Source organism: Gymnoscopelus braueri (assembly GCF_963280865.1).
Source record: "Gymnoscopelus braueri genome assembly, chromosome: 1".
In the NCBI taxonomy this organism is placed as follows: domain Eukaryota; kingdom Metazoa; phylum Chordata; class Actinopteri; order Myctophiformes; family Myctophidae; genus Gymnoscopelus; species Gymnoscopelus braueri.
The window spans coordinates 60,803,496-60,828,455 of record NC_137603.1 but is presented as its reverse complement, the minus strand read 5'-3'; the positions used below and the strand labels follow the sequence as shown (position 1 = coordinate 60,828,455).

The 24,960-nt window shown below is 41.2% G+C and overlaps 1 protein-coding gene across 4 annotated transcripts; it reads left to right on the top strand.

The window, feature by feature from the left end:
- Positions 1–701: 701 nt before the first annotated feature.
- LOC308087278 (uncharacterized protein) lies at positions 702–24,948 on the top strand. 4 transcript variants are annotated; one of them, XM_080431053.1, is made up of 12 exons: positions 3,267–3,399; positions 10,252–10,462; positions 11,624–11,780; positions 13,266–13,343; positions 13,826–13,924; positions 14,681–14,782; positions 15,750–15,816; positions 15,868–16,034; positions 17,108–17,249; positions 17,995–18,174; positions 19,018–19,234; positions 21,635–24,948. In XM_080431053.1, exons 2-12 carry the CDS (start codon positions 10,353–10,355, stop codon positions 23,163–23,165), a joined length of 2,850 nt encoding a protein of 949 aa, XP_080287179.1. In that variant the 5' UTR covers positions 3,267–3,399; positions 10,252–10,352; the 3' UTR covers positions 23,166–24,948. The 4 variants fall into 4 exon arrangements, with proteins under 4 accessions (XP_080287177.1, XP_080287179.1, XP_080287178.1 ...); XM_080431051.1 differs by lacking the exon at positions 3,267–3,399 and adding an exon at positions 702–823 and having other exon boundaries at positions 15,750–16,034; XM_080431052.1 differs by having other exon boundaries at positions 14,690–14,782; positions 15,750–16,034.
- Positions 24,949–24,960: the final 12 nt, after the last annotated feature.

Genomic DNA, 24,960 nt, shown 5'->3' with positions numbered 1-24,960 from the left:
CACAATTGTTGTGAGCTTGTATATCTGCTATTTACGGCATGCAACACCAACGTGCAACCAAGTACAGTATGAATCAGGCTTTAGGTGGAAACACATGCATTTGGAGATGAGCAGGATGTAAGAGTCTCTGACATGCACATGCTGTGTGGGTAGGGATCTGTTCGTTAAAGTCTGACTCGTGGTGTAATTTCCTCTTCAACTGACATCAAACTTGTATGCTTGGTGTCGACAGGGAGTCATCAGTAGTGAATATATTACATATTTTCTATCGCTTATTGCATCTTGTCTCTGGAGTCAAGTCTCTTGTCTTGGTTGTCAATGAGTTAACTCACCAACAACGTGCCCTAGAGCAAGACAGTGTACCCCAGCTGCTCCAGCGGAGCTGCTCAGTGGCTTTTTCTGCCTTTATTGGATAGTATTAGTGAAGAGAGACAGGAAACGGGGAGAGAGACACGGGGAATGACACGCAGCAAAGGCCGTCGGGGTCTGGATTCGAACCCGCGACGCATCGTCAGGCTGAGCCTAAGTGCCCGGATCCCGGAAGCCCACCAAGTGCCCAAATCAGTTTTTCCCACGTATTTTATCCACCAGGCATTGATGAGTGATAGAGCCCACAGTGTGACTCACTACAGTGGTAATGGGGCTTCAAGGGGAGTGGATCACAGAAGTCTCAAACCATGAGAGAATAGACTTTCCTTATCTCTCCTGTGCCTGCTTGGTTCTTATCAGGCAGGATGGGCTCCGCCCCTAGTCCTTACTGCCCATGTCACTTCTTAATTGCCTCTTCCCCATGTGTAATTTCTTCATTTCAGAGCCGTCAAAGGTAAGATGCCTTCTCATAACAGTACATTTCAAATATTATTTTATGATTGGCAACATACCTATTCTTTGGAGGATTATTGTGTTCATTATTGTGAAACTTCTGTAGTGACGATCCCTTTTACGTTCACAAGCATTAGGCTATACTGTTACTCCGCACTTTACAGCATGCAAGTGCGGAGTATACTCATTCTGTGGTTCGGATCCAAGGTCAGGAACATACAAACATGCATACAAAACTGTTAATTATATAGCAACAAATATTACACGCTATTTTCTATTCAAACCCGGCCCAGAACTGTTGTGCTGGTTTGCTAAAATAATCTCTCCCGACAGAGTTACCTACTTGCAAAAGCGTTCCACAAATTTGTGTGCATAAATTCTTCAAACTGTTGGGTTGAAATTCGTCTTTCAAAATTAGTTCGAAGTGATTTGTTCTTTTTGGTGAACGGGAACGAACTCGGTCACTTCCTCAAAAGTTAGCGTTCCTCGAGTCGTTCATTTTCCTCTTTGTAGAAAGCCCGGTAATGTGAGTGTAGTGATTCGCAACGAGTAGGAATCAAACCCAAGTCTCCCACTTTGCAAACCGACACACACCGTGCCAATAGAGCCGAGCCCGATTGCCAGTGTTGTTGTGGCTGGGTCTTGTCTGGGGCACTACATCTACCCCCTCACACCCGCACACGATACACGCTCAACAAGGCACGTCTTTCATGTCCCTCACAGGAGAACCTCCTCCATACCCTGCCGACTACTCCAGATGTAGCACTTAGTGCCGAGCTGGGATTGAACCCCAGTCTCCCACTCGGCATACCGACGCACAACCTACTGTGCCAGTACTCCCGCCCCGCGCCCCTCCTCCTCCCCAATGTGGAGCATTGAGAGCCCTGACGTCACACCATTTGGAGCGACGCCCACTGCACTCTGGTTGGTTGGGGAAATCACCCACTTCCTATGCCAGGAACGTCAACAGGCTGGTCCAGGTTCTTATTTTTGAGCAAAATGCGAAGGAAAATAAAAGCCAGGAGATCGAGGCTGTAGCAAATGCAACATTTTGACGTTCCTGTTTCGTCATTGGACTAAACAATGTGCGGAAGGCCGAACCGGAAACTCTGAACGGTGAACGAATCATTGGAACTAATCTTTTTAGTGAACAGAAACGAAATGATGGGTGGGCCCTCTGCACATGCTGCACAAGGGGAGTGGCCTAAATAGTAAAAATATGCCATATCACGCCATGGGGAGTGGCCTAAATAGACAAAACATACCGTGTCACGCCACGTGATGCCCACGCATTCCAAACACAGGGAAAACATGAATCGCTAAATCTATTCTTATTTTATTTATTCTTCAAATTATAGCGAAAAAGGATGGCCCCCTCACGCATCAGAAGGACAATATCAGTCACCAGAACCAAGGACGGGTGTTTTCGATTAATCTATCATGGTTAAAATGGAGTTTGAAGTTACAATGGGTTTGTATAGGAAGGGGGCGTGTCTGATAAAATGAATAGGCCTATAATATCTAAATGCTGAATCAAACAACTTAAAAACTGTCTGGGGTGAAACACAAAAGCCCGAGTAGACGTTAAGATGACCCCAAACATGTTTGAAAGTGAAATATCCCTTTAAGTAAAAGTATCAATACTGCAATGTAGAAACACTATGTTACAAGTAAAAGTCCGGTAATCACGTACTTGAGTAAAAGTACAAAAGTATTGTCATGAAAATATACTTAAAGTACCAAAAGTAAAAGTAATGATGCGGAATGTCCCCTTTCACAGGTTATCATGTGTAACAAATCTTTTGAAAATAGCAGATCTGCAAGCTCATATAGCGACGCGTTGTGAGCTTGTAGATCTGCTATTTTCAAATTGCCAAAGTTGGTTGATGTATGTTTTGTAATAGTAATCAAAATCTTCAAAGTCAGTAACTAGCAACTAAAGTTTTCATATAATTGTAGAGTGTAGTGGAGTGAAAGTACAATATTTGCCTCTGGAGTGAAGTACTGAAAACTGGAAAACTTACTCCAGTTAGTACAAATATCTCAAACTTTAACCTAAGTAAAGTAGTTGCGTACACTTACTTAGTTACTTTCCACCTCTGATAAAAAAAAAAAAGAAAAGAAAGAAAAAAAGGCTACATCATAGTCAAGGGGAACACGTGGTTCTTTTTTTTCCTTCTCCATTTCCTCAAAAGTAACGGTTTTGAACTTACTTAAGTTTCTACCCAACAACAACAATTTATACTATTATGTGTCGGTAGAATAGAATGTAGGTCTCCACGAGGGATCTACTCTACAGTCTGGCAGTCAGAGATATGATGATCCATAATTCCAGATGTGGTCAAGACGCAGAACAAGGAATGTAGGGGCCGATACAGGGGGAAGGGAGGAAGGAGCTAGGACCGCCCCTGTCTTTGTTCAGTGCGTGTGTGTGTCTGTGTGCATCTGTGTGCATCTGTGTGCGTGCGTGTGCGTGATCTGATTTCTGAAGCAGCCTTCCAGGAAGTTTAAGCGTGGACCTTTTTATAAACAGAACATGTTAACGGGATTCTCAACTAAATCCGTGTCAACAAGAAGGTATGTTATGAATCGGATTTCTTTATGAGCCTAATTCTACTACACGCCACAACATTTGCCAGGCAAACGGAAACCAATGTGACCTAATACAGTCTACACTACTGTCCAACGTCCCTGTGTGGACTAAACGTTTGCCCGTACTCTGCCCTGGATCTTAAGAAGATTTTAACCAATACCTACTGGTATATATTAGTCTGATCTATTTATAACTGTGTGCGACTCCTTTCCTGCCCTTAAGCAACTTTAGCCCCCCTGATACATGACTGACAGTCATGGATAAACTTCAACAAAGTGTTTGCACTTTCACCCTTTTTTAGCTCGTACGTCTACATAAACGTTCAGTTTTCAAATATAAAGTGCTAACCCCATGGCCACGGATGTTACAATTATGTACGGGCCCTCAAAAGTACATGTATCTTCCGTATTGTTCAATAAAAAGCATTTTAATCTACAGTAGATGATACTGTAGATTGGTCGGTGGCCATTTTTATCATAGAGTTATGCTGTATGAGCGTGCAATACACCGCCCAACCGATAGGGTCGCTTGGTTAAAAGCACATGGAGAAAATACGAAGAAAATGGCCACCGTTCGGATTAAAATACGTTTTATTGGACAATACGGAACATACAGGTACTTCTGAGGGCCCCTACAGTACTGTAACATCTGTGGCCATGTAGTAAGCACTTTATAATTGAAATGTGAACGTTTATGTAGATGTCGGGCCAAAAAGGGAGAAAGTGCAAACACACTATGACCATGACGGTCATGACAGATGACCGTCTTCTGATCCATGGATAATGCAACTTAAAATCCTGCCTGGACATGGCAAATACTGCACAAACTTTAAAATTATGAAAACTACAGCCTATATGTAATGAATCTGATGTTTAATTAGCAGTAGGCTATTCATTAGCCTACTCATACAAGGTTTAACTTGTACTTATATAATACCTATACAAGTGTTCAGAGCCTATCAATTGCAACTGAAGTAGCAGTTGAATACAGTTGTGTAAAGTAACTAAAGTAAAGTATATTTACTCAAGTACTGTACTTAAGTCCAATTTTGAGGTACTTTTACTTTACTGGAGTATTTCCAAATGTCAGTACTTTTACTTCTACTCCACTACATCTCAGAGGCAAACATTATACTTTTACTCCACTATAAATATATGACAACTTTAGTTACTTTACAGATTTTGATTATTATTACAAATCATACATTAACCACTTCAACTTTATACATTTCGGCCATTTGAAAATAGCAGATCTACAAGCTCACAATGTGTCGCGATGCGACACATTGTGAGCTTGTAGATCTGCTATTTTCAAAAGATTTGTATACATTTTACACATTTGAAATCTTGTGAAATGGGACATTCTGCATAATGAGTACTTTTACTTTTGGTACTTTTTAAGCATATATTTTTTTATGCCAATACTAGTACATTTTGATTACCGGAGGTTTACTTGTAACAGAGTATTTCTACGTTGCAGCATTGATACTTTTACTTAAGTAAAAATGTGAGTACTTTTTGAACCACTGGTTGAATATGAATAGCAGATGAGTGGAATGGTTTAGATGAGAGCAGAGTTGCACATTGTTGTGCAACTCTGCCCTTTTTTGCAAAGACCCTTTTTTGTTTTCACCCAAAACACCATAACAAGATGTTCTGCCAGGACAGAGAGATGTAGACCTATTTCCAAAACTGATATGGAATGCTGAAAGGATGTTAACATGTTGTGTAAATCAGTGGTTTTCAGGGGTCCTTGAGGGGGTCCCCAGCTAAATTTGTTAATACAGCATCACAATCCCGTTTACCCTTTTATCCATATTTTATACATTGGCTATTCAAAACATAGCAGATGTACAAGCTCACAGCGCTGTGAGCTTGTACATCTGCTATGTTTTGAATAATAATTTAGCATTTGTTTTTTAATCTTCTCTTCTGTGGGTCCCTGGCACAAATAATTTTCAGATGGGGGTCCGTGGCCAAATACATCAATTTAGGTTACCTTTGCACAAAGAAGTTTGAGAACCAATGGTATAAATATGCCAAAGGCAAAGGGTGTTGGCTGAGGAGGTTATGAATATTTTTGTAATTATAAATATCTCTAGAAGGTGCGTTCGGAAATTGCACACCGGAGCACACTCGCCTATTAGTTTGTATTGGCCAGTGCGCTCAGTGCTGTATTTCCGAACGCACTTAGTATCACGTAAGGTTGACATGTCAGAGCAGTTAGACATGATTTATTTTTCTCCCCGCCCTTCCACATCCTTCCCCCCATATTGTTATTGCGGTCTTACTTTCATTTCCAAAAAGACAATACAAAAAAAAAAATATGAATACAATAAAATACAAAATAAAACAGTCCAGACAAACAAACATACATGCATACATGATATCAAACTAGGTATAAACAATAGAACGTGAGATAGAAAATAATAAATGATAAATACAAATTCCAAAAAAAAAAAAAAAAAAATCTAAAATAAATACATAAGATGAGTTATCCAGATGCAAAAAAAGTGTGTCACAAGCTTATGTAGGTAATAAGGTTATGAATATTAACCATTGTCTGAAACCCCAGCATCCATATTCTGGGGGGAACATTAGCCAAAAAGTGTAGTGCTGTGTGAGCTTGTAGATCAGATTTGGTGTAGACGGAAAGAAGCGGTCCAAGGTACAGAGGCAGTTTCCTAAATCTTCTAGGGTTTAAAGGGTCACTTCACCCAAACAAAACTTTGTTTCAATGGATTAGTCACCCCATGGAGACTTGAATTCATGGATATTTTTTTCGTTTTTTGTCTCATTCCTAAGACAATAATTTGATGACCGGCAGCGGTTCCGGTAGGAGACACAACGACTCGTTGTGTCTCCTACCGGAACCGCTGCCTACCGGTCCGCTGGTCATCAAATTATTGTCTTAGGAATGAGACAAAAACCAAAAAATATCCATGAATTCAAGTCTCCATGGGGTGACTAATCCATTGAAACAAAGTTTTTTTTGGGTGAAGTGACCCTTTAAGTCAGGGGTCAATAAGTAGGTTTGGCCTCGGGCCAGGTCACTAGATGATAGGCCAGAACACAACCAAAGGTTTATTTACGATCTGGAACTTTGACAGACCGTCTTATACAATAATGAATACATTAATTGCTATAAACGTTACTGAAGAAAGATTTGTTTGTTTTAACCGCATACTTATAGAACTGTGTGTGTGTGTGTGTGTGTGTGTGTGTGTGTGTGTGTGTGTGTGTGTGTGTGTGTGTGTGTGTGTGTGTGTGTGTGTGTGTGTGTGTGTGTGTGTGTGTGTGTGTGTGTGTGTGTGTGTGTGTGTGTGTGTGTGTGTGTGTGTGTGTGTGTGTGTGTGTGTGTGTGTGTGTGTGATCACATGTCACAGGTGCAGATATATAATAATTTTTTGAAGGCTACATTCTTGAATGAGGACGTTTTAGGTTGAAAAAAAAACACCTGCAGATAGACAGACGTACTCCCTTTTCAGTTATCTCTATTAAAAAGGGAGTATGCCTGAAGAGACCTTGAGCTCCCTTCTTAGATAGGGAGAGAAACTTTATGAAACACATGCCTGTGATTCACTCCAAACATGGATAAAAGTGCGTGATAAGAGTGCTTCTCAAACGTTTTAATTAAAAGTGTCTCCAGTTTGGCATGCAAATTTAGGTCACGGACCCCCATATCTCCTCATAACATAATCATAACATCACATCTGACTGAGGCTCATCTGTCTTCTTGTACTCTGCTGCTGGCGTCGCCGTGGCTGGGGCCTTCTTGCCGGTGCAGCAGAAGACATAACTCATAACAATGAGTGTACAAATGCCATTTGTACGCTCTCAGAGTTAGACCTTTTTTAAGGGTCCATTTAGTTACAAACTCCAATTTACATGGGGACCCCCTGGAAGCCCCTCAAGGACCCCTGGGGGTCCCTGGACCCCACTTTGAGAATCACCTATACTGTATGTGAGACTGTCCGATATTTTAAATCATTTACAAAATAATTTGCCGGGCCAGATGATACCACTGGCGGGCCAATTTTGGACCACGGGCCACCATTTGCCTAACACTGGTTGAAGTGGTTAACAACATGAACCCCAGCATCCCTATCCTGGGGTAAACATTCGGAGAAAATAGCTTATGATGTAACAGTACAAGCTCACTATGCGTTGGGGTGTGACACGTTGAGATTTAGTGTAGGGGGGAAAAAGTGCTTGTGTCTGGCGCACTTGGCTGGAGCCCGCAAATGTAGTCGGCTGACACAAAAAAGCATAAATCAAGATAACCACAAAGTATCCAAGAAAGAAGCACCTGTATGCCTTGTTTCTATGGTTTCTATGCACCGGTTTGCACCTACAACAAGATGGCGAATGATTGATATGTACCGTGTGACGTCACTGTAGCTGAAAGAATACTAAGCCCCCTCTTTTCCAGTCCATGTCTTCAGTCAACAGGCTCTCTTCTTGCCTCATTCTATCGCTCATTTAGGATGGAATGTAAGATCACCTCATAGACTTCCTCAACTCCCTTTAGGGTACCCCTGCTGACCCTTTGTGCAATGAGCCGTTAGTTGCACTGCTAGGTTAGTTGCACTGCAACCTAGCTTAACTGTGTAACTTTTTCAATTAAACAAAAGTAATTTTTGACACAATCTTCTGGTAGATTTTCAACCATTCCAAACATATATATATATATATATATATATATATATATATATATATATATATATATATATATATATATATATACTTCTCTAAACACAATCTTTATGTTGGAGGGCACCGGAAATGTATATTTATTTATGTACTTTACAGCTAAATACAGCTTCTGATGACCTATTGTTGCATGTCCCTTATTGTGCGCTAGGTCCCTGTGGCATTCCTTTTGAGTGGTAGGTTCCATTAAGACCCAATCTGTTTCCCTTTACTTCTGGGCAGATAAAGCCTGCGTCCAGTGTAGTCGCTCGATGGGTGTAATGGGGATTTTGTAGGGATTATGTAACAGTGGGAACATTATTTTAATAATGCGGGCAGTTGTCACATGCCCACACGTACAGACAGACGTGCATGCATGCGATACGCACAAATATTAATTTTAGTTCAACGTTTAATCTGAGGTTAGTTTATTTGGGTTGAAGAGTTCATTAGGTATAGTTGGGAATTAACTAGCTTTGGTTTTATATTTAGTTTTAGTCTTTAGTGTTTTCAAGGATTTAGAATGCAGTCAAAACGTGAAATAGTTTTTTCCCCCCTTTTCCCCCTTTGGATGTTAATAAAACATCTACCGATGCACAAACTTGACACATCATCTGTGTTGTTTCCTGAAGTCACTGGGTGTTTCGGGTCTTGCAACAGACACCCTCCTCCAGGCGACCCGACCGAGGCTGATCAGACCCTGGCCTGTGTCCAAGTGGCATGTTACTGCCCCCACTGTGTCTTGGGGGTTTAGGGTGGCAGGTGAGATGTTAGCAACAGGTGTTGGCGACACTCGGAGGCTCTAGGCACTGTGGGTTGCCTCCGGGCCTGGCTCCTCCTTCGTCGGACCAGAAGTGGGCGTTCTTCTGTGCGTTGTGTCGTCGTTGCTGCTGGGGCACGAACATCTCATTCTGCCATGATGGATTTTTAAACCCTCCTTGCAGGTTTTACCGCCGTCTGTAGCTTTTGGGTTCTTCCTCACAGAAGAAGTGGTTTGGGCTGCCAACCCTCTCCACCCCGGGTCGCCGAGGCGTTGTGAGCTTGTAGATCGGCTATTTTCACAATTAGTTATCTGTGGAACCGAGTCAAACTAAATGTAATGCCTCAACTCCTACATTCCAAGTGCTTGTCGGGGTGGGAGGTTCCCAGTTCAAATATGATTATTTTGGGGATCCCCAGTTCAAATAGGATTATTTTGGGGATCCCCAGTTCAAATAGGATTATTTTGGGGATCCCCAGTTCAAATAGGATTATTTTGGGGGGTCACAACCTGAAAAGGTTGAGAACCACTGATATAGACAAACGCTGTAATGACTGGGACGTCGCCAGAAAGACTTCTGAAAATGAATGTTACACAGTATGACTTTAAACCCTATATACTTAGTTGACCAGGGTCCCCCAGGGCTCTATACTAGGTCCTCTAGTATTTCCCTCTCCACCAAATCTCTTTGCCGAAAATAGCGGATCTACAGGCTCACAACACGTTTCATTGCGACGTGTTGTGGGCTTGTAGATTGGCATATTTTCGCTGAATGTTCACAGCAGGATGCATACAAAAGAAGAATTAAAAGGGTTAGAAAAGGGAAGGTCTCGCACCAACCGGACTGAAATTTAGGAAGTGTAGGCTATATATTTCTTCTTGGGAAGCGTTTCACCCATTTTCACTATACAGCAGCAAAGCCGCGGGATTAAGGTGTTGGCAGGTATGAGCATGTCCTCCTACACAGTCTGTCTGCTTGCATAAGATTATATGATATTAGGACCTCACCCAGTTGGAGCTGGGAGAGGCCTCAGGACTATGAACTAGTTCTTTGTTCATTCTAGTCTAGTGCTTATCCCTGACTCTGTGCGTTTGAGCACCTTTGCAAAAGGCTCACAATAAAACATGTGAAAGACGATCTTCTCATCGATCAATTATCAATTAACCTAGTTCGGGTCGTCCGCCACAAGCGTGGCAAAAACCTGGCTAGTTTGACAAAGTTGACTTCGACTGGTACCTCTCTGCAGGTTGATTCTACAGATTTAGATCTTTTTATTTATCCATTTAATCTTCTCTCTCTCTCTCTCTCTCTCTCTCTCTCTCTCTCTCTCTCTCTCTCTCTCTCTCTCTCTCTCTCTCTCTCTCTCTCTCTCTCTCTCTCTCAGACAACCCAGCTGGACTTGTGCTTTTCTTTGGACTCTTCCTACAGTAGATGGGATTGGAATAACTTGGATAACATTTTCTTGGAATTCTTCTTGTTAAAAGAATGACGAGTGAACCGAGTCCCTGTCCCGCGCTGCCGCCAGGCTGGCTGAGGGAAGTGGTCATCCGGAAGTCTGGAGCCAGCAGTGGAAAGAGTGATGTGTACTATATCAGGTATACTGCACGCATACACATTGTGATGTGTACTATTACAGGTATACTGCACGCATACACATTGTGATGTGTACTATTACAGGTATACTGCACACATACACATTGTTCAAACCATGTGCCTAATTCGTTGCTGTCGAGCAGAAACCTCTATCAACTTTTTAGTGGCCTACTGCATCATACTGCAGCAGGGGTCTTCAACGTTTTCAGCCCAAATACCCCCTCTCTGAGAGAGAGATGAAGCAATGACCCCCACTATGTAGTGCATAAAATTGTGTTGCAGATTACAGTTTTTTTTTATAGACGTTGGATTCATGTTAATGTGTATTTTCAGACATTTATAACCACTTAAACCGTCAATACTTAGTAAACTTTCACTCTGTACTTAGTCTGCTCTTTCTCCCCTTCTCTTTGCCAAAAATAGCCGATCTACAAGCTCACAACGCCTCGCAGCGCGAGGCGTTGTGAGCTTGTAGATCGGCTATTTTCGGCTAAAGTTGTCCTTAGAATAGGGATGATAGGGTTCAAGTTCAAATGTAAAAAAACTAAGTTCCTATCTCACAATGATCTGTTGAAGACCCCTGTACTACAGTGTCACACAAAAGTAGAAAAAATAGCGTTCGACGTGACGCGTTTTGAGCTTGTAGATCGGCAATTTTTTCTTTTGAATTGGCAAATGAGGTTTCCCCCCGACAGCAACGCTAATGGATCCATTCAGACATAGTCATAACAACACTGGAGTGTTCCAGCGACAATAAATATTGGAGAGACGGCGAGTTCCAAAAGTGCCGTCGGCTTGAATAGGCAAGGCGAGGCAGTTTTATTTGTATAGCACATTTCAACAACAACAATGTTCAATGTGCTTTACACACAACGTCAAGGAAAGGAAACACAATTATACAATAAAAATAACAGATACTGTTACAGTTACAGTTACAGAGTGTAAGGATTTAAGAACTGCAGTGATATGCTCCACTTTTCTTAGTATTAGTAAGGAAATCTATTAGCTTATTGGTATATTTATTTATTTATTGATTAATTAGTTTATTGGTACATTTATTTATTTATGTATTTATTCATTCATGTATTGCCATATTAGTTTATTTATTGATGAATCTGTTGGTACATTTGTTTATTCATTGATTTGTCTGTTTGTCCATTCAGTCCGTCAGGGAAGAAGTGCAGAAGCAAGCAAGAAATGTTGCGTCACCTTGACAACGACGTGGACCTGGCGGGCTTCAATTACCGCTCGGGACACACCATCAAAGTCAAGCAGCAGCAACAGAGGCGAGCCGCCGCCATCACAAAGGTCATCGCAAAGGTAGCTAGCATGCTGACATTAGCTAATGAGTGTCAGTTAGGCACTTTAGGATTAACCATTAACCATTTACTACAATTACGTTTTGCGGTGTGACTCTGCTCCTGTTGATACTACAGATTATCAGCGCAAGGATGAATCTGACACAGAATCTGAGATCACTAACCGCCCCGAAGCAGAGCATAAGATACAGAGTTATTGCATTCACATTGGACCCTTCAATGGCATGAATTATATACAGATTAACATACAATACACAGAAAAAGTCATTCCACAGAAACAAACATTTAAATATTGAGCCCTTCATAGGCTTGAGTAAAGATACACAGATATAACATCATAAAATCCACAGAATCATACATTTAACTTCGATGGCAGAGGAGGAGGCTGGGGAGGTGGAGGGTGTTTGATAAGAGACAGCTGCAGGAACAGAGCTGTGACCAATGCTGAGCATGAAGAGTGAACAGTATCTGCTTAAAAAGACCACCTACAGTAAATGAACCATTACCATTCAAAACAAACTGGTAAGGCTACTTCTTGGCCTCAATCATACAACCCATCTAACCCCTGCTCACTTTGCTAGGGTTGGATGGCTCAGGGTTGAAGACTAGACTTGCTATGGGCCTGGTCTACAAGATTCGACACAACATTGGGATCCCCCTGTATTTGTCAAAATACTTCCAAAACGTAAATGAAGTCCACAATCATAACACCAGAGGCAGCTCCACTGATCATGTTCAACCCAGATTTGGCACAAACAAGGGAATGAACTCTTTCTCATGCTATTCAACAAAATGTGGAATGCCCTACTCAAAGGAGTAAAGGAGTGTAAAACCCTACTCACTTTCAAAAATCACCTTCAGGAGGCTGCAATTCCAAATTGGCCCCTGTCAAAGTCTTAACCTACCCCCCCCCCCTCTCCCCTCCTCCTAAAACTGTCTATTGTACATATTTCTTGTTTTTCATACCAGTAACCTGTAAGCTGATTGTATGACGTTCTGCATAGTAGTGTATATTTGTATGTCTTCTTAAATGTCATCACGATTTGAGTGCACAGGGATCTCATTTTAAATAAGCCTGTGCTTCTATGAGCGATCCAGTTTAGAGGATCTTGTATTGTGAATTGTACTTCCATGTACTTTTACCATGTCTTTCTAAATAAAGTATTCAATCAATCAATCAATACATTGAGGGCGTATGTGTTAGCTTGTTAGTGATCGAGAATGAAGGGAGACGAGTGAGTTGAACGTGGAGAGACTGTCTGACTGTTGAGGGTGTATGTGTATGTATTAACTTAGCGAAAGAGAATGAGGGGGGAGGGGGGTTGTAAGGCTGAGCGTACACCTCCTGACTTCCGTGCCTACCTGAACTATCAGATAGGATGTGTTAAAGGCAGATTTCTGTCCCACAATAACCTACCTGACCTGGCGGAGACCCGTGCTCCGAGGAGCACTATTTCTAGTTCATAATATGTCTTTGTATGATTAGGTCCCGGGGAGACGCCAATTTTCTCTTTTGGCTCTCAAGCTGAAAAAAGCACGAGGAATTTGGAGGCCGGTCTATGAGGTTAGTCATCATCTACTGCAGGGGTAACCAAACTTTTTCAGCTGTGACCCAAAACAATAATTTTGGTGTCTCCCCCTGTACCCAAACGTACAAAAATACGTCATGAATAACTTAAGCCCTATGTAAAAAAGTTTGACAAAAGGAGATCTACAAGCTCACAACGCAACGTGTTGCAGCGTGATGTGTTGCAAGCTTGTAGATTTTTCGTTGTTCAATTTAAACTAGATGATTGATTTAAATCTTAAAATTACAGTAAAATAAAGTACAACATTTTAACACATGCTCATCACAAGTTTTAACTGTAAAAGTATATATTTTTCAATGAAATGTGCCATATAAATAAATTGTTATCCTGGACCATGCAAGCAGAGTCGTTTGAGGGATATGCATGACAATTGAATTTATGTTTCTTACGTTTACAACATTGCATGTTGGAAAGGACACTATAAAATAGTTATGTCTGTGTATATCGTTTGTTTTAGTGCCGCAAGACTACAAAATCTGACACAGATGCAGCTCCTGCCAACAAGAAACATATGGGGGATGTGGTCAGTGAGGACGACGAAAGCCTTGTCACACAGGTAGGGACAAATTAATGATGTCACATCTTTGATTGATTGATTGAATACTTAATTAACAGTTTGCAAAAAGTACAGAGGTCTAGTAGTAGTTTGTTTTGAGAGGTCTGTAGTTTTGTGCCTTTGAGGTGCTTGAGTACCATGAGGTGCATGCATAATCAAAATGACTGATGGATGAGTGCTCAAGCTAGTGTGCTAGAGCATTCCTACTGACCAATGAGGAGATCCTCCCAAAAATCGTATTCTTTGGTTGACTTTCTTGATTTCTTATGTTCCATTTTTATCACCGGAAAGGTTGTTATCTAAAATACAACCCAGATAGGTAATCTCTTCTTTCCTTGTGATACATTGACACCCACTCTGATCGTAAAGTCGGTGGCCTTACTGGGGTTAATTTTGGACACAATAAGAATGTTTTTAGTTTGACCTAGGTGTAGCGATAGTTTGTTATCAGCGAGCCATGTGCAGATTCTACCGAGCTCAGAGATAAGGGCTTTTTCAACCTGAGGTTGATGGTGGTAATATGTTATAAAGGGGGGTGGGAAAATATGGCAGAAGAAAACATTATAGAAAATAAAAAAAGAAACCTGCACCCTTCTCTCTCTGCTTCACTGTTTACTCAAGGGGAAGAGTATAACAACAATTCCAAATATTCTGACTACTATTCAGGACTACTATTAGTGCTTGTGTTAGCCTTTGTCCCCATCCTTTGCAGACATTACGGTGGGTATAAATGACTTGTATATTGCCTCTGCTCAGTGTGGTCAGATGGAGTCAGAGACTCAGAAGGTCCATGACACACTGCAGGAGACAGAGGATATGAGGCAGCAGATGGAGGGGGCTTTCACAGCCAAGGATGCGGTAAGTCCCAAAACTCATCAACCCATCTCAGTTGTATTATGTATGTAATGTATACCCAAATAATGGGTCGGGGTGCATTTTTGAGTCACAGACCAAATTCTATGGGTCACAAGTACATTTTAGTTTTTTGGTATGTTTTTAATATCCAAAAATTAGGGACGTTCGATATTGACTTTTTCCCCGATATTGGCCAACTCCTAATTACCAATACCAATATCAACCGATACCGATATATGCTTTTTCACCAAAAGTCAACTAATTGCCAGGTAACAACATCCCATATCTAATAAAATAAAATAGCTATAATATCAATATAATATCTAATAAATCTAATATAATACAGCGATGTTGTTAGGTTTTCAACTAAGTGAGTCCCGGGACTCACTGGTGGTCATTTGAATGAGTCTCACTAATCTTTTAGATTAGATGTTGGCCTATTTGGCAGCACAGAAGCATAATTGCCTCGATGCCTACAACATTAACGAGCGTCAACAAGTGTCAGCTGGATGCAGACACACACACCTGCTTTCTGCAGTGCTCTAATTTGAAAGTGACTGGAGTCTGTCTCATGTCTCTGCAAAAGCCCTTGAATATGATAAAGGATTACTGTGATTATGGTAAGCTCACATTTCATATCACACACACCATACAGTAAGAACTCCTGTAACTTATTTAAACATTTGAGAACATTTCAGCCATTTATGCATTGCCCATGTAATGTTGGTGAATGAGGCCCATTCCCCCCACATGTGGAAGTTTAGCTTTGGATTCACTGTGGTGGAATTGAAAACAAAATTCTGGCAATTAATAAAACAAATGCTGTTTCCAGTACATATTCCAGTTCATATGTATGTAAAGGTCAAGGTGTAGTTCCTGGTGGAGAATAGATAAGAATTCAAGTTAACACATTTGTGTCGTTGCATGAAAATCTAATGTGTGTGTGTGGGGCTGTTTGTTTGCTTTCCAGGCCTTCACTGTGATGGACCAACTGAGAGAACACAATGCCAAGCAGATCTCCAGGTTGGAGTTGAAGAGTATGGACTCTCAAAAAGATTTCTTGGCTGTTTTAAACAAAAGTTACCCAGAGAGTGTGGACTGTGAAAAAGATTTCATGGCCGTTTTAAACAAGAGTTACTCAGAGAGTGTGGACTGTGAAAAAGACTTCATGGCTGCTTTAAACAAGAGTTACCCAGAGAGTGTGGACTGTCAAAAAGATTTCTTGGCTGCTTTAAACAAGATCTACACAGAGCAGGTAAAGATTCTGCCTCTATCTTCCTCATTCCTCCTGTCGTTCTGTTCATTTCTGTATTGCCTTCTCACATACACAGTACACATGCAACATGCATGACAGATCTATCCATCATCATTGCTTTATTTTACATTTGTCTTCTATTCTTTCAGTTCCTCTCTGAGCTCTCCTATGAGCTCATGTATTAGACCATACATGGGCAACTGGAGGCCCGGGGGGGCACATGCGGCCCCCACCTTCACTTAATGCGTCCCGCAGGTTGAAATCAGAATACTGCCATGTAATTGATTTCAGCTGTTTACAATTCCAAACATGCAAACATGACCCGCTTTAATTACTTCAGTCTATATTAGTAGCTTAATGACTAGTATTAAAATTCTATTGTCTTTTATGTCCAATGTATTTGTATTTAAGTTCATGAAGTTAGTATAACTAAATGCATTTGAAATTAAATAAAAATGTAACTTTTCAGGATTCTAATTCAAAAATAGCAAAAAGAAAAACAGGATTCCAATTCAAAAATGGCAAAAATAGCAGATCTACAAGCTCTAAACATGTCGCGCTGCGACGCGTTTTGAGCTTGTACATCGGCTATTTTGGCTACTTTTGAGTGACAAAGAATGGCATTAATTTACAAAAACAAGTTAAAATACGGAGATAAGAGGTTTCTGCACAACAGTATATGCAATGTGGCCCCTCTGGAGTGATTGTGGAAATATAGTGACCCTCTCCATCATCAAAGTTGCCCACCCCTGTATTAGACTTTCACAGTATCTTATAATGCGAAGTGTGGCTGACTCCGTTTGCCTCATTAATTGATACAGAATTCCTTGATAGTGGGATGGTGGGTCTGAGATTATTAATTTACAAAAGGTGAAAACACAACAATTCACAATAATGTGGGGACAATATTCAGAAATGTTGTATTGATCAGTCCAGTGGTTTGTGAGATTAGCCCACACACACACACACACACACACAGACCTAGGATTAACTGGTTTCCTTCCGAAACATAAAAAAGCACAATGTAACTTGCTGTGAATGACCCGTGTCTTTTTGTGTGTCGTATACTGTAGGAGCATTTCCACTATGAGACCCTGAGTCAACACCTGGGGAAGAAGCTTGGAGAGGATGAGACCATGAGTCAGCACCCGGGGAAGAAGCTTGGAGAGGATGCTGTGAAAATGATCTACCTAACCAGACCAGAACACCTGGACGGTACGCTACTCTGTATATACTCCGAAAGTACTATGAAGATAACCTGTCTCTACTCTGGATATAGGGCATAGCAGTGGTGGCCATTGTGTGGTTCCACAGGTAGAAAGCCCATAATTTTTCCCCATAGACTTCTGAAAATATTTATATTAATTATGTTAAGCCTGAAACCAAGCCATCCAGGCTCCTGGTGAATCATGACCATAAAACATTTTATTCTGTGTCAAACAATATTTGAAAACCGCAAAAAAGGGTATTTATTAAATAAATTAATAAATTAATTAAATTATAATTAAATATAAAAAACGTTTTTTGACACAGAATCAAATCTTTTATGGTCATGAATTATTCACCTGGAGCCTGAATGGCTTTCTACATGTGGAACCACAAAATGGCCGCACAAAGTAGCCTGTCTCTACTCTGGACTGGACATCTTATCCAGTATATACTCTTATAGAGTATATACTCTGAATATACTCTGTACTCTATTTAAACCGGCTAAAAACGTTTCGACTGAGCCCTGGCCAAGAAGGCAGCATAGGCATAGCAACTTTGTACTCCACTATGCTTTAATGTATTTCATATATTTGCCCATTCACACACATCATTCACACAGCGACGGCGGAGGAAAACATTGCACAAGGCACCGACTTGCTCATTTGGAGCTGTTGGGGTTATTATGTGTCTTTCTCAAGGATACTTTATAACTCGCAGCCAAAACATTAACATTATCTCTTGTTTCCTCTAGGGAGTAAAGCAATGGAGGCCACTCAGGACAGTGTGCTCAGGGAAACTCGGGGAGGAAACAGTGAGCGGTATATCAAGAGACCATTGAATGCCTTCATGTTGTGGGCCACCAACGAGCGGAGGAAGATCCCACAGAAGTCCCCTGGTGTGCAGCGTGTGTCTGTTACTTGCCACAACATGGGTGAGAGAACCAACTTCCATTTGATGAATTTAGATTAAGTAGAACCTTTTAAAGAAGACCATTTGTACTGCAAATGACTGTTTAGCAGTGACTTCTTAAACCCTGTATACCATGGCCTATTATGAAACTGGGGTCCACATTTCACTCTTGTTTGTTTAGTTATTTTGAGGGCTTTTTCTGTACAGTGTAGAGAGATCGGACATGGAAGAAGTGTAGGGGAGTGACATGCAGCAAATGGACCGGCTGGGAATCGAACCAGGGACTCGCTGTCAGGCATTAGAACACATGTGGTACACATCGCTAACCATTTAGCCACATCATGTCACCCCAGGGGGTCCACATATCTAATTCAGAGCTTTGACAAAGCTGTGCTCTTTTGTTCGCAGGAACACATGGATTCCTTGGTGAAACGTATCAAAACGAGAAGTTTAGCAGAACATTTGAATAAATAAAAGATTTTTAATTGAGGAATTATTCATCAAGAACTCTTGTCAGTTTTTTTTTATTTATTTGAGAGGTATTCAATGTTATTATTATTATTACAGTGGTATTTTTGGCGAAGAGATTTTGTGTAGAGGGAGAATAGTAGGGGGGGTATGGATAGATCCCTGAGGATCCCTGGTCAATGAATCATTTATGTGGTTACAGGGAGGGAAAATAATGAGTACCGGTACACCTTTTTACCGGAGGAAGCGCAACCAGCAATCTGAGAGATACACCATGCACCAAACTGGAGAAACTAAACTAAATACAAACTGAACCAAACTAAATACAAACTGAACCAAACTAAATACAAACTGAACCAAACTAAACCAAGAATAAAATTCTGTCTTTTCCTACCAGGGTCTCGCTGGAAATCCATGACCGACCAGGAGAGGCAGCCGTGGTTCGAGGAGGCGGAGAGAGTCAGGAAGATCCTTGTGGAGAAGTACCCCGACCACACGTTCAAGCCCAAGAGGCACAGGGGAACCGCCATCACGGACAAGAAGCTGCACATGGTCACGCCCAAGCAGAAGAAGCGCTCACAGCGGCAGGAGATGGGACAGTCCTTCAGTGTGGGGTGAGTGACTAACAGCACAGGGTTTCAAAGCTAGACAATAACTATGTGTACTCTAGAGTTCTCAAATTCTGCCCGAACCCGACGTTTTCGGGCCGAGCCGGGCCCAAAATCTATGCTAATTAGTCGGGCCGAGCCTACCCCCAAAAAATGACATTTCAAATGCCCCTAGCGGCTGACGGAAATGGTAGTGGATGTGTTGGATGCAGCTCAAAGTGAACTTTACTCTGGTATAGTTTGTCGCCGTCCGACCTTCCTAGTCTGTGTTATTAAAGAAAAACGGGCGGCAATGGCCAAAACTCAATCGAAAAAATCTGCGAAAGTGGCCGTTTTCAAGATGTTTTGGCAATTATCTCTGGAACGGAAGGTCCAATCTGCTCAGTTCAAAGCTTGTTGGATGCAAGACTTTGAGGACATTAAGCACATTATGACACCGTTTCGGGTTTTCAGGCCTAAAAGTTCAGGCCCGTTGAGAACTCTAGTGTACACAACCACACAGTGTAGACCAGTGGTTCCTGGGGTGTATTTTTTTTGTTGTTGTATTATTGCTGCCTGGGGAACAAACTTTGGAGAGTACTGTAACTTACGTATTTATTTAACCCAAGTGCACAATACACTGCAGAGTGGTTCAATGCAGCTCATTGTAGCTCAGTAAGTTGGCAAAGAAATGGTGTGTGACCCTCCTTTTTTATAGACGAATCCACAGAGCGCTCCCCTGGCGCAGTCATAACTGCGGTGTCAGAATGCACACCGCAGCAGGAGTCTGACACCGCAGCGCTCTGTGGATTCATCTCTACTTAACTTATCAGCTGTTTTGTTTGAATAAAACCTGGAGCACAAAAGTGAGTTGCGAGCCCTATCTTTGTCTCATTATCACTGTTCTCACAGTTAAAGCTCAGCACCAAAGAACGGAGGATGTGCGTTATTTGTTTTTCCTTCGTCTCTACTTAAACCATTGAGGCCTGAGGTTCGGATTCTGCAAAATGTCTTCTAAATAGGTTTTCTGAAAAACGTATGTTTCTACATCAGTGGTTTTCAAACTTTCATGTCAAGGGCCCCCAAAATGATATGAATTTGGCCTCTCAAAATATGTTGTTCCAGGGACCCCCAGAAGCAAAGATTTGAGTTAATGTTTGCTTTAAAAATATTCAATGATTTGCACACATTTTCACGATTTTTCAAAAATAGCAGATCTACAAGCTTGTATATCTGCTATTTTTGAATAGCCAAAGTGTAAAATAATGCTTTTTAGCTCAAATGAAAAAGTGACACAGATGCGTTCCAGGTCTTAATGGGATAAAGTATGTGTTATCTTCTCCCTGCGGTAAAGGGAGAGAGACTCTCTGGTAGACGGCAACTGCAGAAATGTCAGCCTGACATGATAGACACAGCGAGGGAGGATAGAGGTTACCATAGGAACGGCTAGGCAAAGGAATGTAAATGACAGTCCTCGTCCGAAACTAGCTTCAGCTATGCAAAAACAACCAGCATTTATATCATAACGGTGTAACCGAGTTAATGTTCAAGATACACTCAAGTATGTATCTTGCCTGGGCACATTTAAACACCACATCCCATTCTCAGTTGCCTACCTACATGATGAGCTCTTATGCTGGCTATGACAAACCCTGGAATGCTAAGATACTGTATTATCTTATGCTGAAGCACATAAGATAGAGACTATGACATATTATTAAAATCTTTACTGACCCTTTGCCCTAGGTGCTTTTCCGGTCTGATAAATAAGAGGAAGCTGTCTAGCCATAAACCATGTAACTAACCGCACTTTGCAAATCTATTTTGACCCCCGTCTGAACCCTCGCTGTTTTATACAGCCTGACTATAACATACAGCTCCAAAGAGGGTAAAAGAGGAACACAGGAACTATTGTTTGTCGGGCCTTGTTCAAGCTCAGACAAGCACTTGTTCACATGCGCTTGTCTGAAAGCGAAATATATAAGAATGAATTCAAATGGATTCATGGATTTCTTTTTTTTTTGTCTCATTCCTAAGCCAATAATTTGATTACAGTCTCCTACCGGCTAATGTATCTGGTAGGAGACACAAAGGAGACTCTTTGTGTCTCCTACTGGAAATACACACGGTATGTCAGCAAATTATTGGCTCGGAATGCGACAAAAACAAAAAAATCTCCATGAATTCAAGGCTTCATGGGGTGTGTAATTGATAGAAAATAAGATTTTTTTTTGGATGAACTGCTCCTTAATTGCTGGGTTTCAGTTTGGCAATGTGGGACTTTAAAGTTAGGGAAATTGATGAAAGGAACAGACACCACTGGGCAAGTCAAAATCTCAAGGCACATTTGTATTAACAAAAATAGCAGATTTACAAGCTCAACTGACCTAAAAAAGCAGTCTTATTGTATTTCTCTTTCTCTTTCAGACGTGGTCCTTCATCAAGCTACCACAAAGCTAGAAGGAAGTCTAAGGAAGTACATGTGGACAGCAACCACCCTCAAGTTGGAAATACCTCACAACACGATGCTGGGAGGCTGACAGCTGGCCATCCAAATAATCCTCCTCAATATATGCAAGTGAGGGCAGTGACCAATGAAGTGTCAGTCAGCCGAATTGGGGGAAATAACAGTGAGATGCATGAAAATTCAGCTGCTAAGGTTCCTGCATTGTCCTTAGTTCGAACAATGAACTGGACAGTTGACGAACTCAGGATGTGGATCGAACATCAAAGCAAAGCCCTAAAGCAATCTGAAGATGTCCCAGCGACTGACGTTATAAGTGAATTAGTAAGCCTCTACTGGGGCGGTAGCATTGCAGAGTTGAAGAATGAGCTCAGGAGATACAATGGCCAACATTTCATGGATGAGGTTACTGAATTCTGCAGCAAACATCTGACAACGTCTGACACTGTCATTCTCTCACACGTTCTTTGTTCCTGGGGTAAAATGAAGGAAGACTACCAAGTTCTCGACCATGATTATGTCCATACCGAGGTGACGTACACCTCATCATGGCGGAATATCAATGAAAAGTTAGATGACATTGACAAAGAATTTGGCTTCCCTCAGTCTTTGAGCTGCGCACATGAGAGGGATAAGCAGTCCGAATTGGAATCTGATTATGAAACTGCTGAGAAGGAAGACGTTTTTATTCAAAAGGGCTGTTCTGTTGAAACATCGAAGGACTCCAGTGACCCATTTCCCTCATTAAAGATCCACGTTTTGCCTCCAGATAAACAAGGATGCAGTTATCAAGCAAAAAGTGAAAAGTCTGCTGTTCAGCCAGAAAAGCTGTTCAGTGTCTCTGTGGTGAATGAATTATGTGAAATGGCCAATAATAGCGAGACTGATAGCAATACACTTGAGGACAAGATCAAGTCTGCTATGGAAGAGTATTGCAGGGAGACAATGGATGATGGTTGCACTGATGTCAGAGAAATAATTAACCTTAAAAATTACAAAGAGATGTGTCACTTTTCCAATGCAGAACCAAAAAGCATTTCCCTACCAAATACGTCATCAGTGGGCCACTCGTATTGGTCAAGCATTGCTCGACTAGAAGGGGGACAAACGCCTACAGGTTTCCATCTGAGGGATGAGTCTTCTGATAAACGACTGTCACCAGGTGATACACCTGATAAAGCTGGCTTTGAACTTGTTGTTGACACAACTGTAAAACTGGCCTTATTTGGCTCTGATAATGGGATACGGGTGGTAAATGGTAAGGGTATAACTCGAGCAAATTGCAGTAAGGTATTCTTCCCTCCACAAATCCTCACTGTGCTTGATACTCCTGTCAAGTACCAGACCTTTAGAGATCCTGCTCAATCTAGCCCTGCATTTGATAGTAAACCCAAACGAGGTAGGCCCAGGAAGAACGTCTACCCCAAATTTGTAAAACCGGGCTCATGGTGGGGCTATAAGAGGCCGCTTCACGTTTTCCCCTTTAAGCCTTGAACTGTAGGTCTCACGATCAAAACTTAAGTAACTACTTCTGGGACCACGCAAGTCGGGAACAATGTGTGTCGGGAACGATGCAAGTTGGGAATGCATTCATGCATTACCCATTGTACCTGTTGTCAACAGAGAGAGAGTGCTCTCTGTTAGAGGAGTACCCAGTGCAGTACCCGTTAGACATTACAATCAAGGGGTTATTGTAAATGAGCACTGGCCTAATCCTGAACGATGCAAGTCGGGAACAATGCAAGTTGGGCATGCATGCCCCACCCATTTATGCAATACCTGTTGTACTTGTTGTCGGAGTCCCCGTTGTACCTGTTGACAGAGTACCCAGTGCGGTACCCACTAACAATTGGTACGGGGAGATTTGGGGATCCCTAATTTCGTCATGAACTGCTGATGTTGTGTTGATGCCTTTACATGGGCATAAATGGGAGGCTGACAGACAGATACAAATGTTTCGTGCATTGCCCTGAAAAGAATGGAGTTCTGTGCACGGCACTCTGCACAAACGTGACACAAAGGTCGGCCAATCCGTGAAGCCAATGGGTTGGGTTGGCCAATCAGGGAAGCCGATGCCTGAAGTTGAAAGTCACTACCTTAGTCTTTCTAAATTCTTCCGTATAATTATTAATAAACAAACAAAGTTAATTTGGTGCAAGTGAGAATGTGTGGGGTGTGTAATTATTATAAAAATAGTCATTTGATTTAAAAGACCTTAAGGTAAAGCTAAGTTAGTTTAATGATATTGCTATTGTTTTCCTACAAGAAACTTTTGCTCATGACCTGCTAGATACTTTGGGATGGTTTATCATTCCGCTTTTACATCCAACTCTAGATGTGTGGCCATTTAAATTTGTAGGAACATACCCTTTTCCCTTGATGAAACTAGAGTTTACCATAAAGGTTGATATGTAATTATATCAGAGGCTTAATTAAAATTCAAAATGTATTAATGATTTCTACCTTGTTTTATACCAGTCGGGCATCCCAATCTTTTGGGTAGGTGATTTCAGTTGTGTATCATATGTCAAATTGGAAATTTTACCAGAAATTATTGGTAAATAATCAAATGAAAGATAATGGTTGGTAAATATAATGATTACTTGTTAATAAATGATGAAAATGGTATATAAAGAATACATTAATTCACTCAGTGTTCACACTGAATATTGCTTCATTTTACATCCATTATTATCTCGGCCAGGCAGGGCCAGAAAGGTTTTTTTGCCACTGTGTGCATGCGTGTGTGTGTTCTGGAACACAAGAAGCATGACTATTAAGGTCAGAGGAGGTCAAGTCACAAGAAATATTTTGATAGGGATGATGTAAAGATGAACAATGTTCCAATACAGAGCATGACATTGATGTGCTGCACAGAGAATGTATAGTTGTTCATGTTCAACTCTTGTCCCTAGTTTGGCTTTAAATGTACAATGTAATAAAGATACATTTGGAGCAGGTTATACTACCTCAACTGCTCCCACCAGTGGTTGTATTTGGAACCACAGGCGAGGGTTCCACCAGAGTTAAACAAACACTGATAGTGACCTTGAAAGCAATGCAAGACAATAGTTCCGTTCATTTCAATGTTAGTATTCAGACAACTTGACCCACCCAGTTTTTCAAAACCATTCTTATATTTCCATTGGAGCATCTTCTTAAAAAGAAATGTTTTTGAACATTTTCATTAAGTTGATAAATTGTGATACATTTTGAAAAGCAAACATTTCCAAAAGGAAATGCATCTATTTAGTCGGCTATTCAGTCTGACCAGAAGCAGCCATAACAT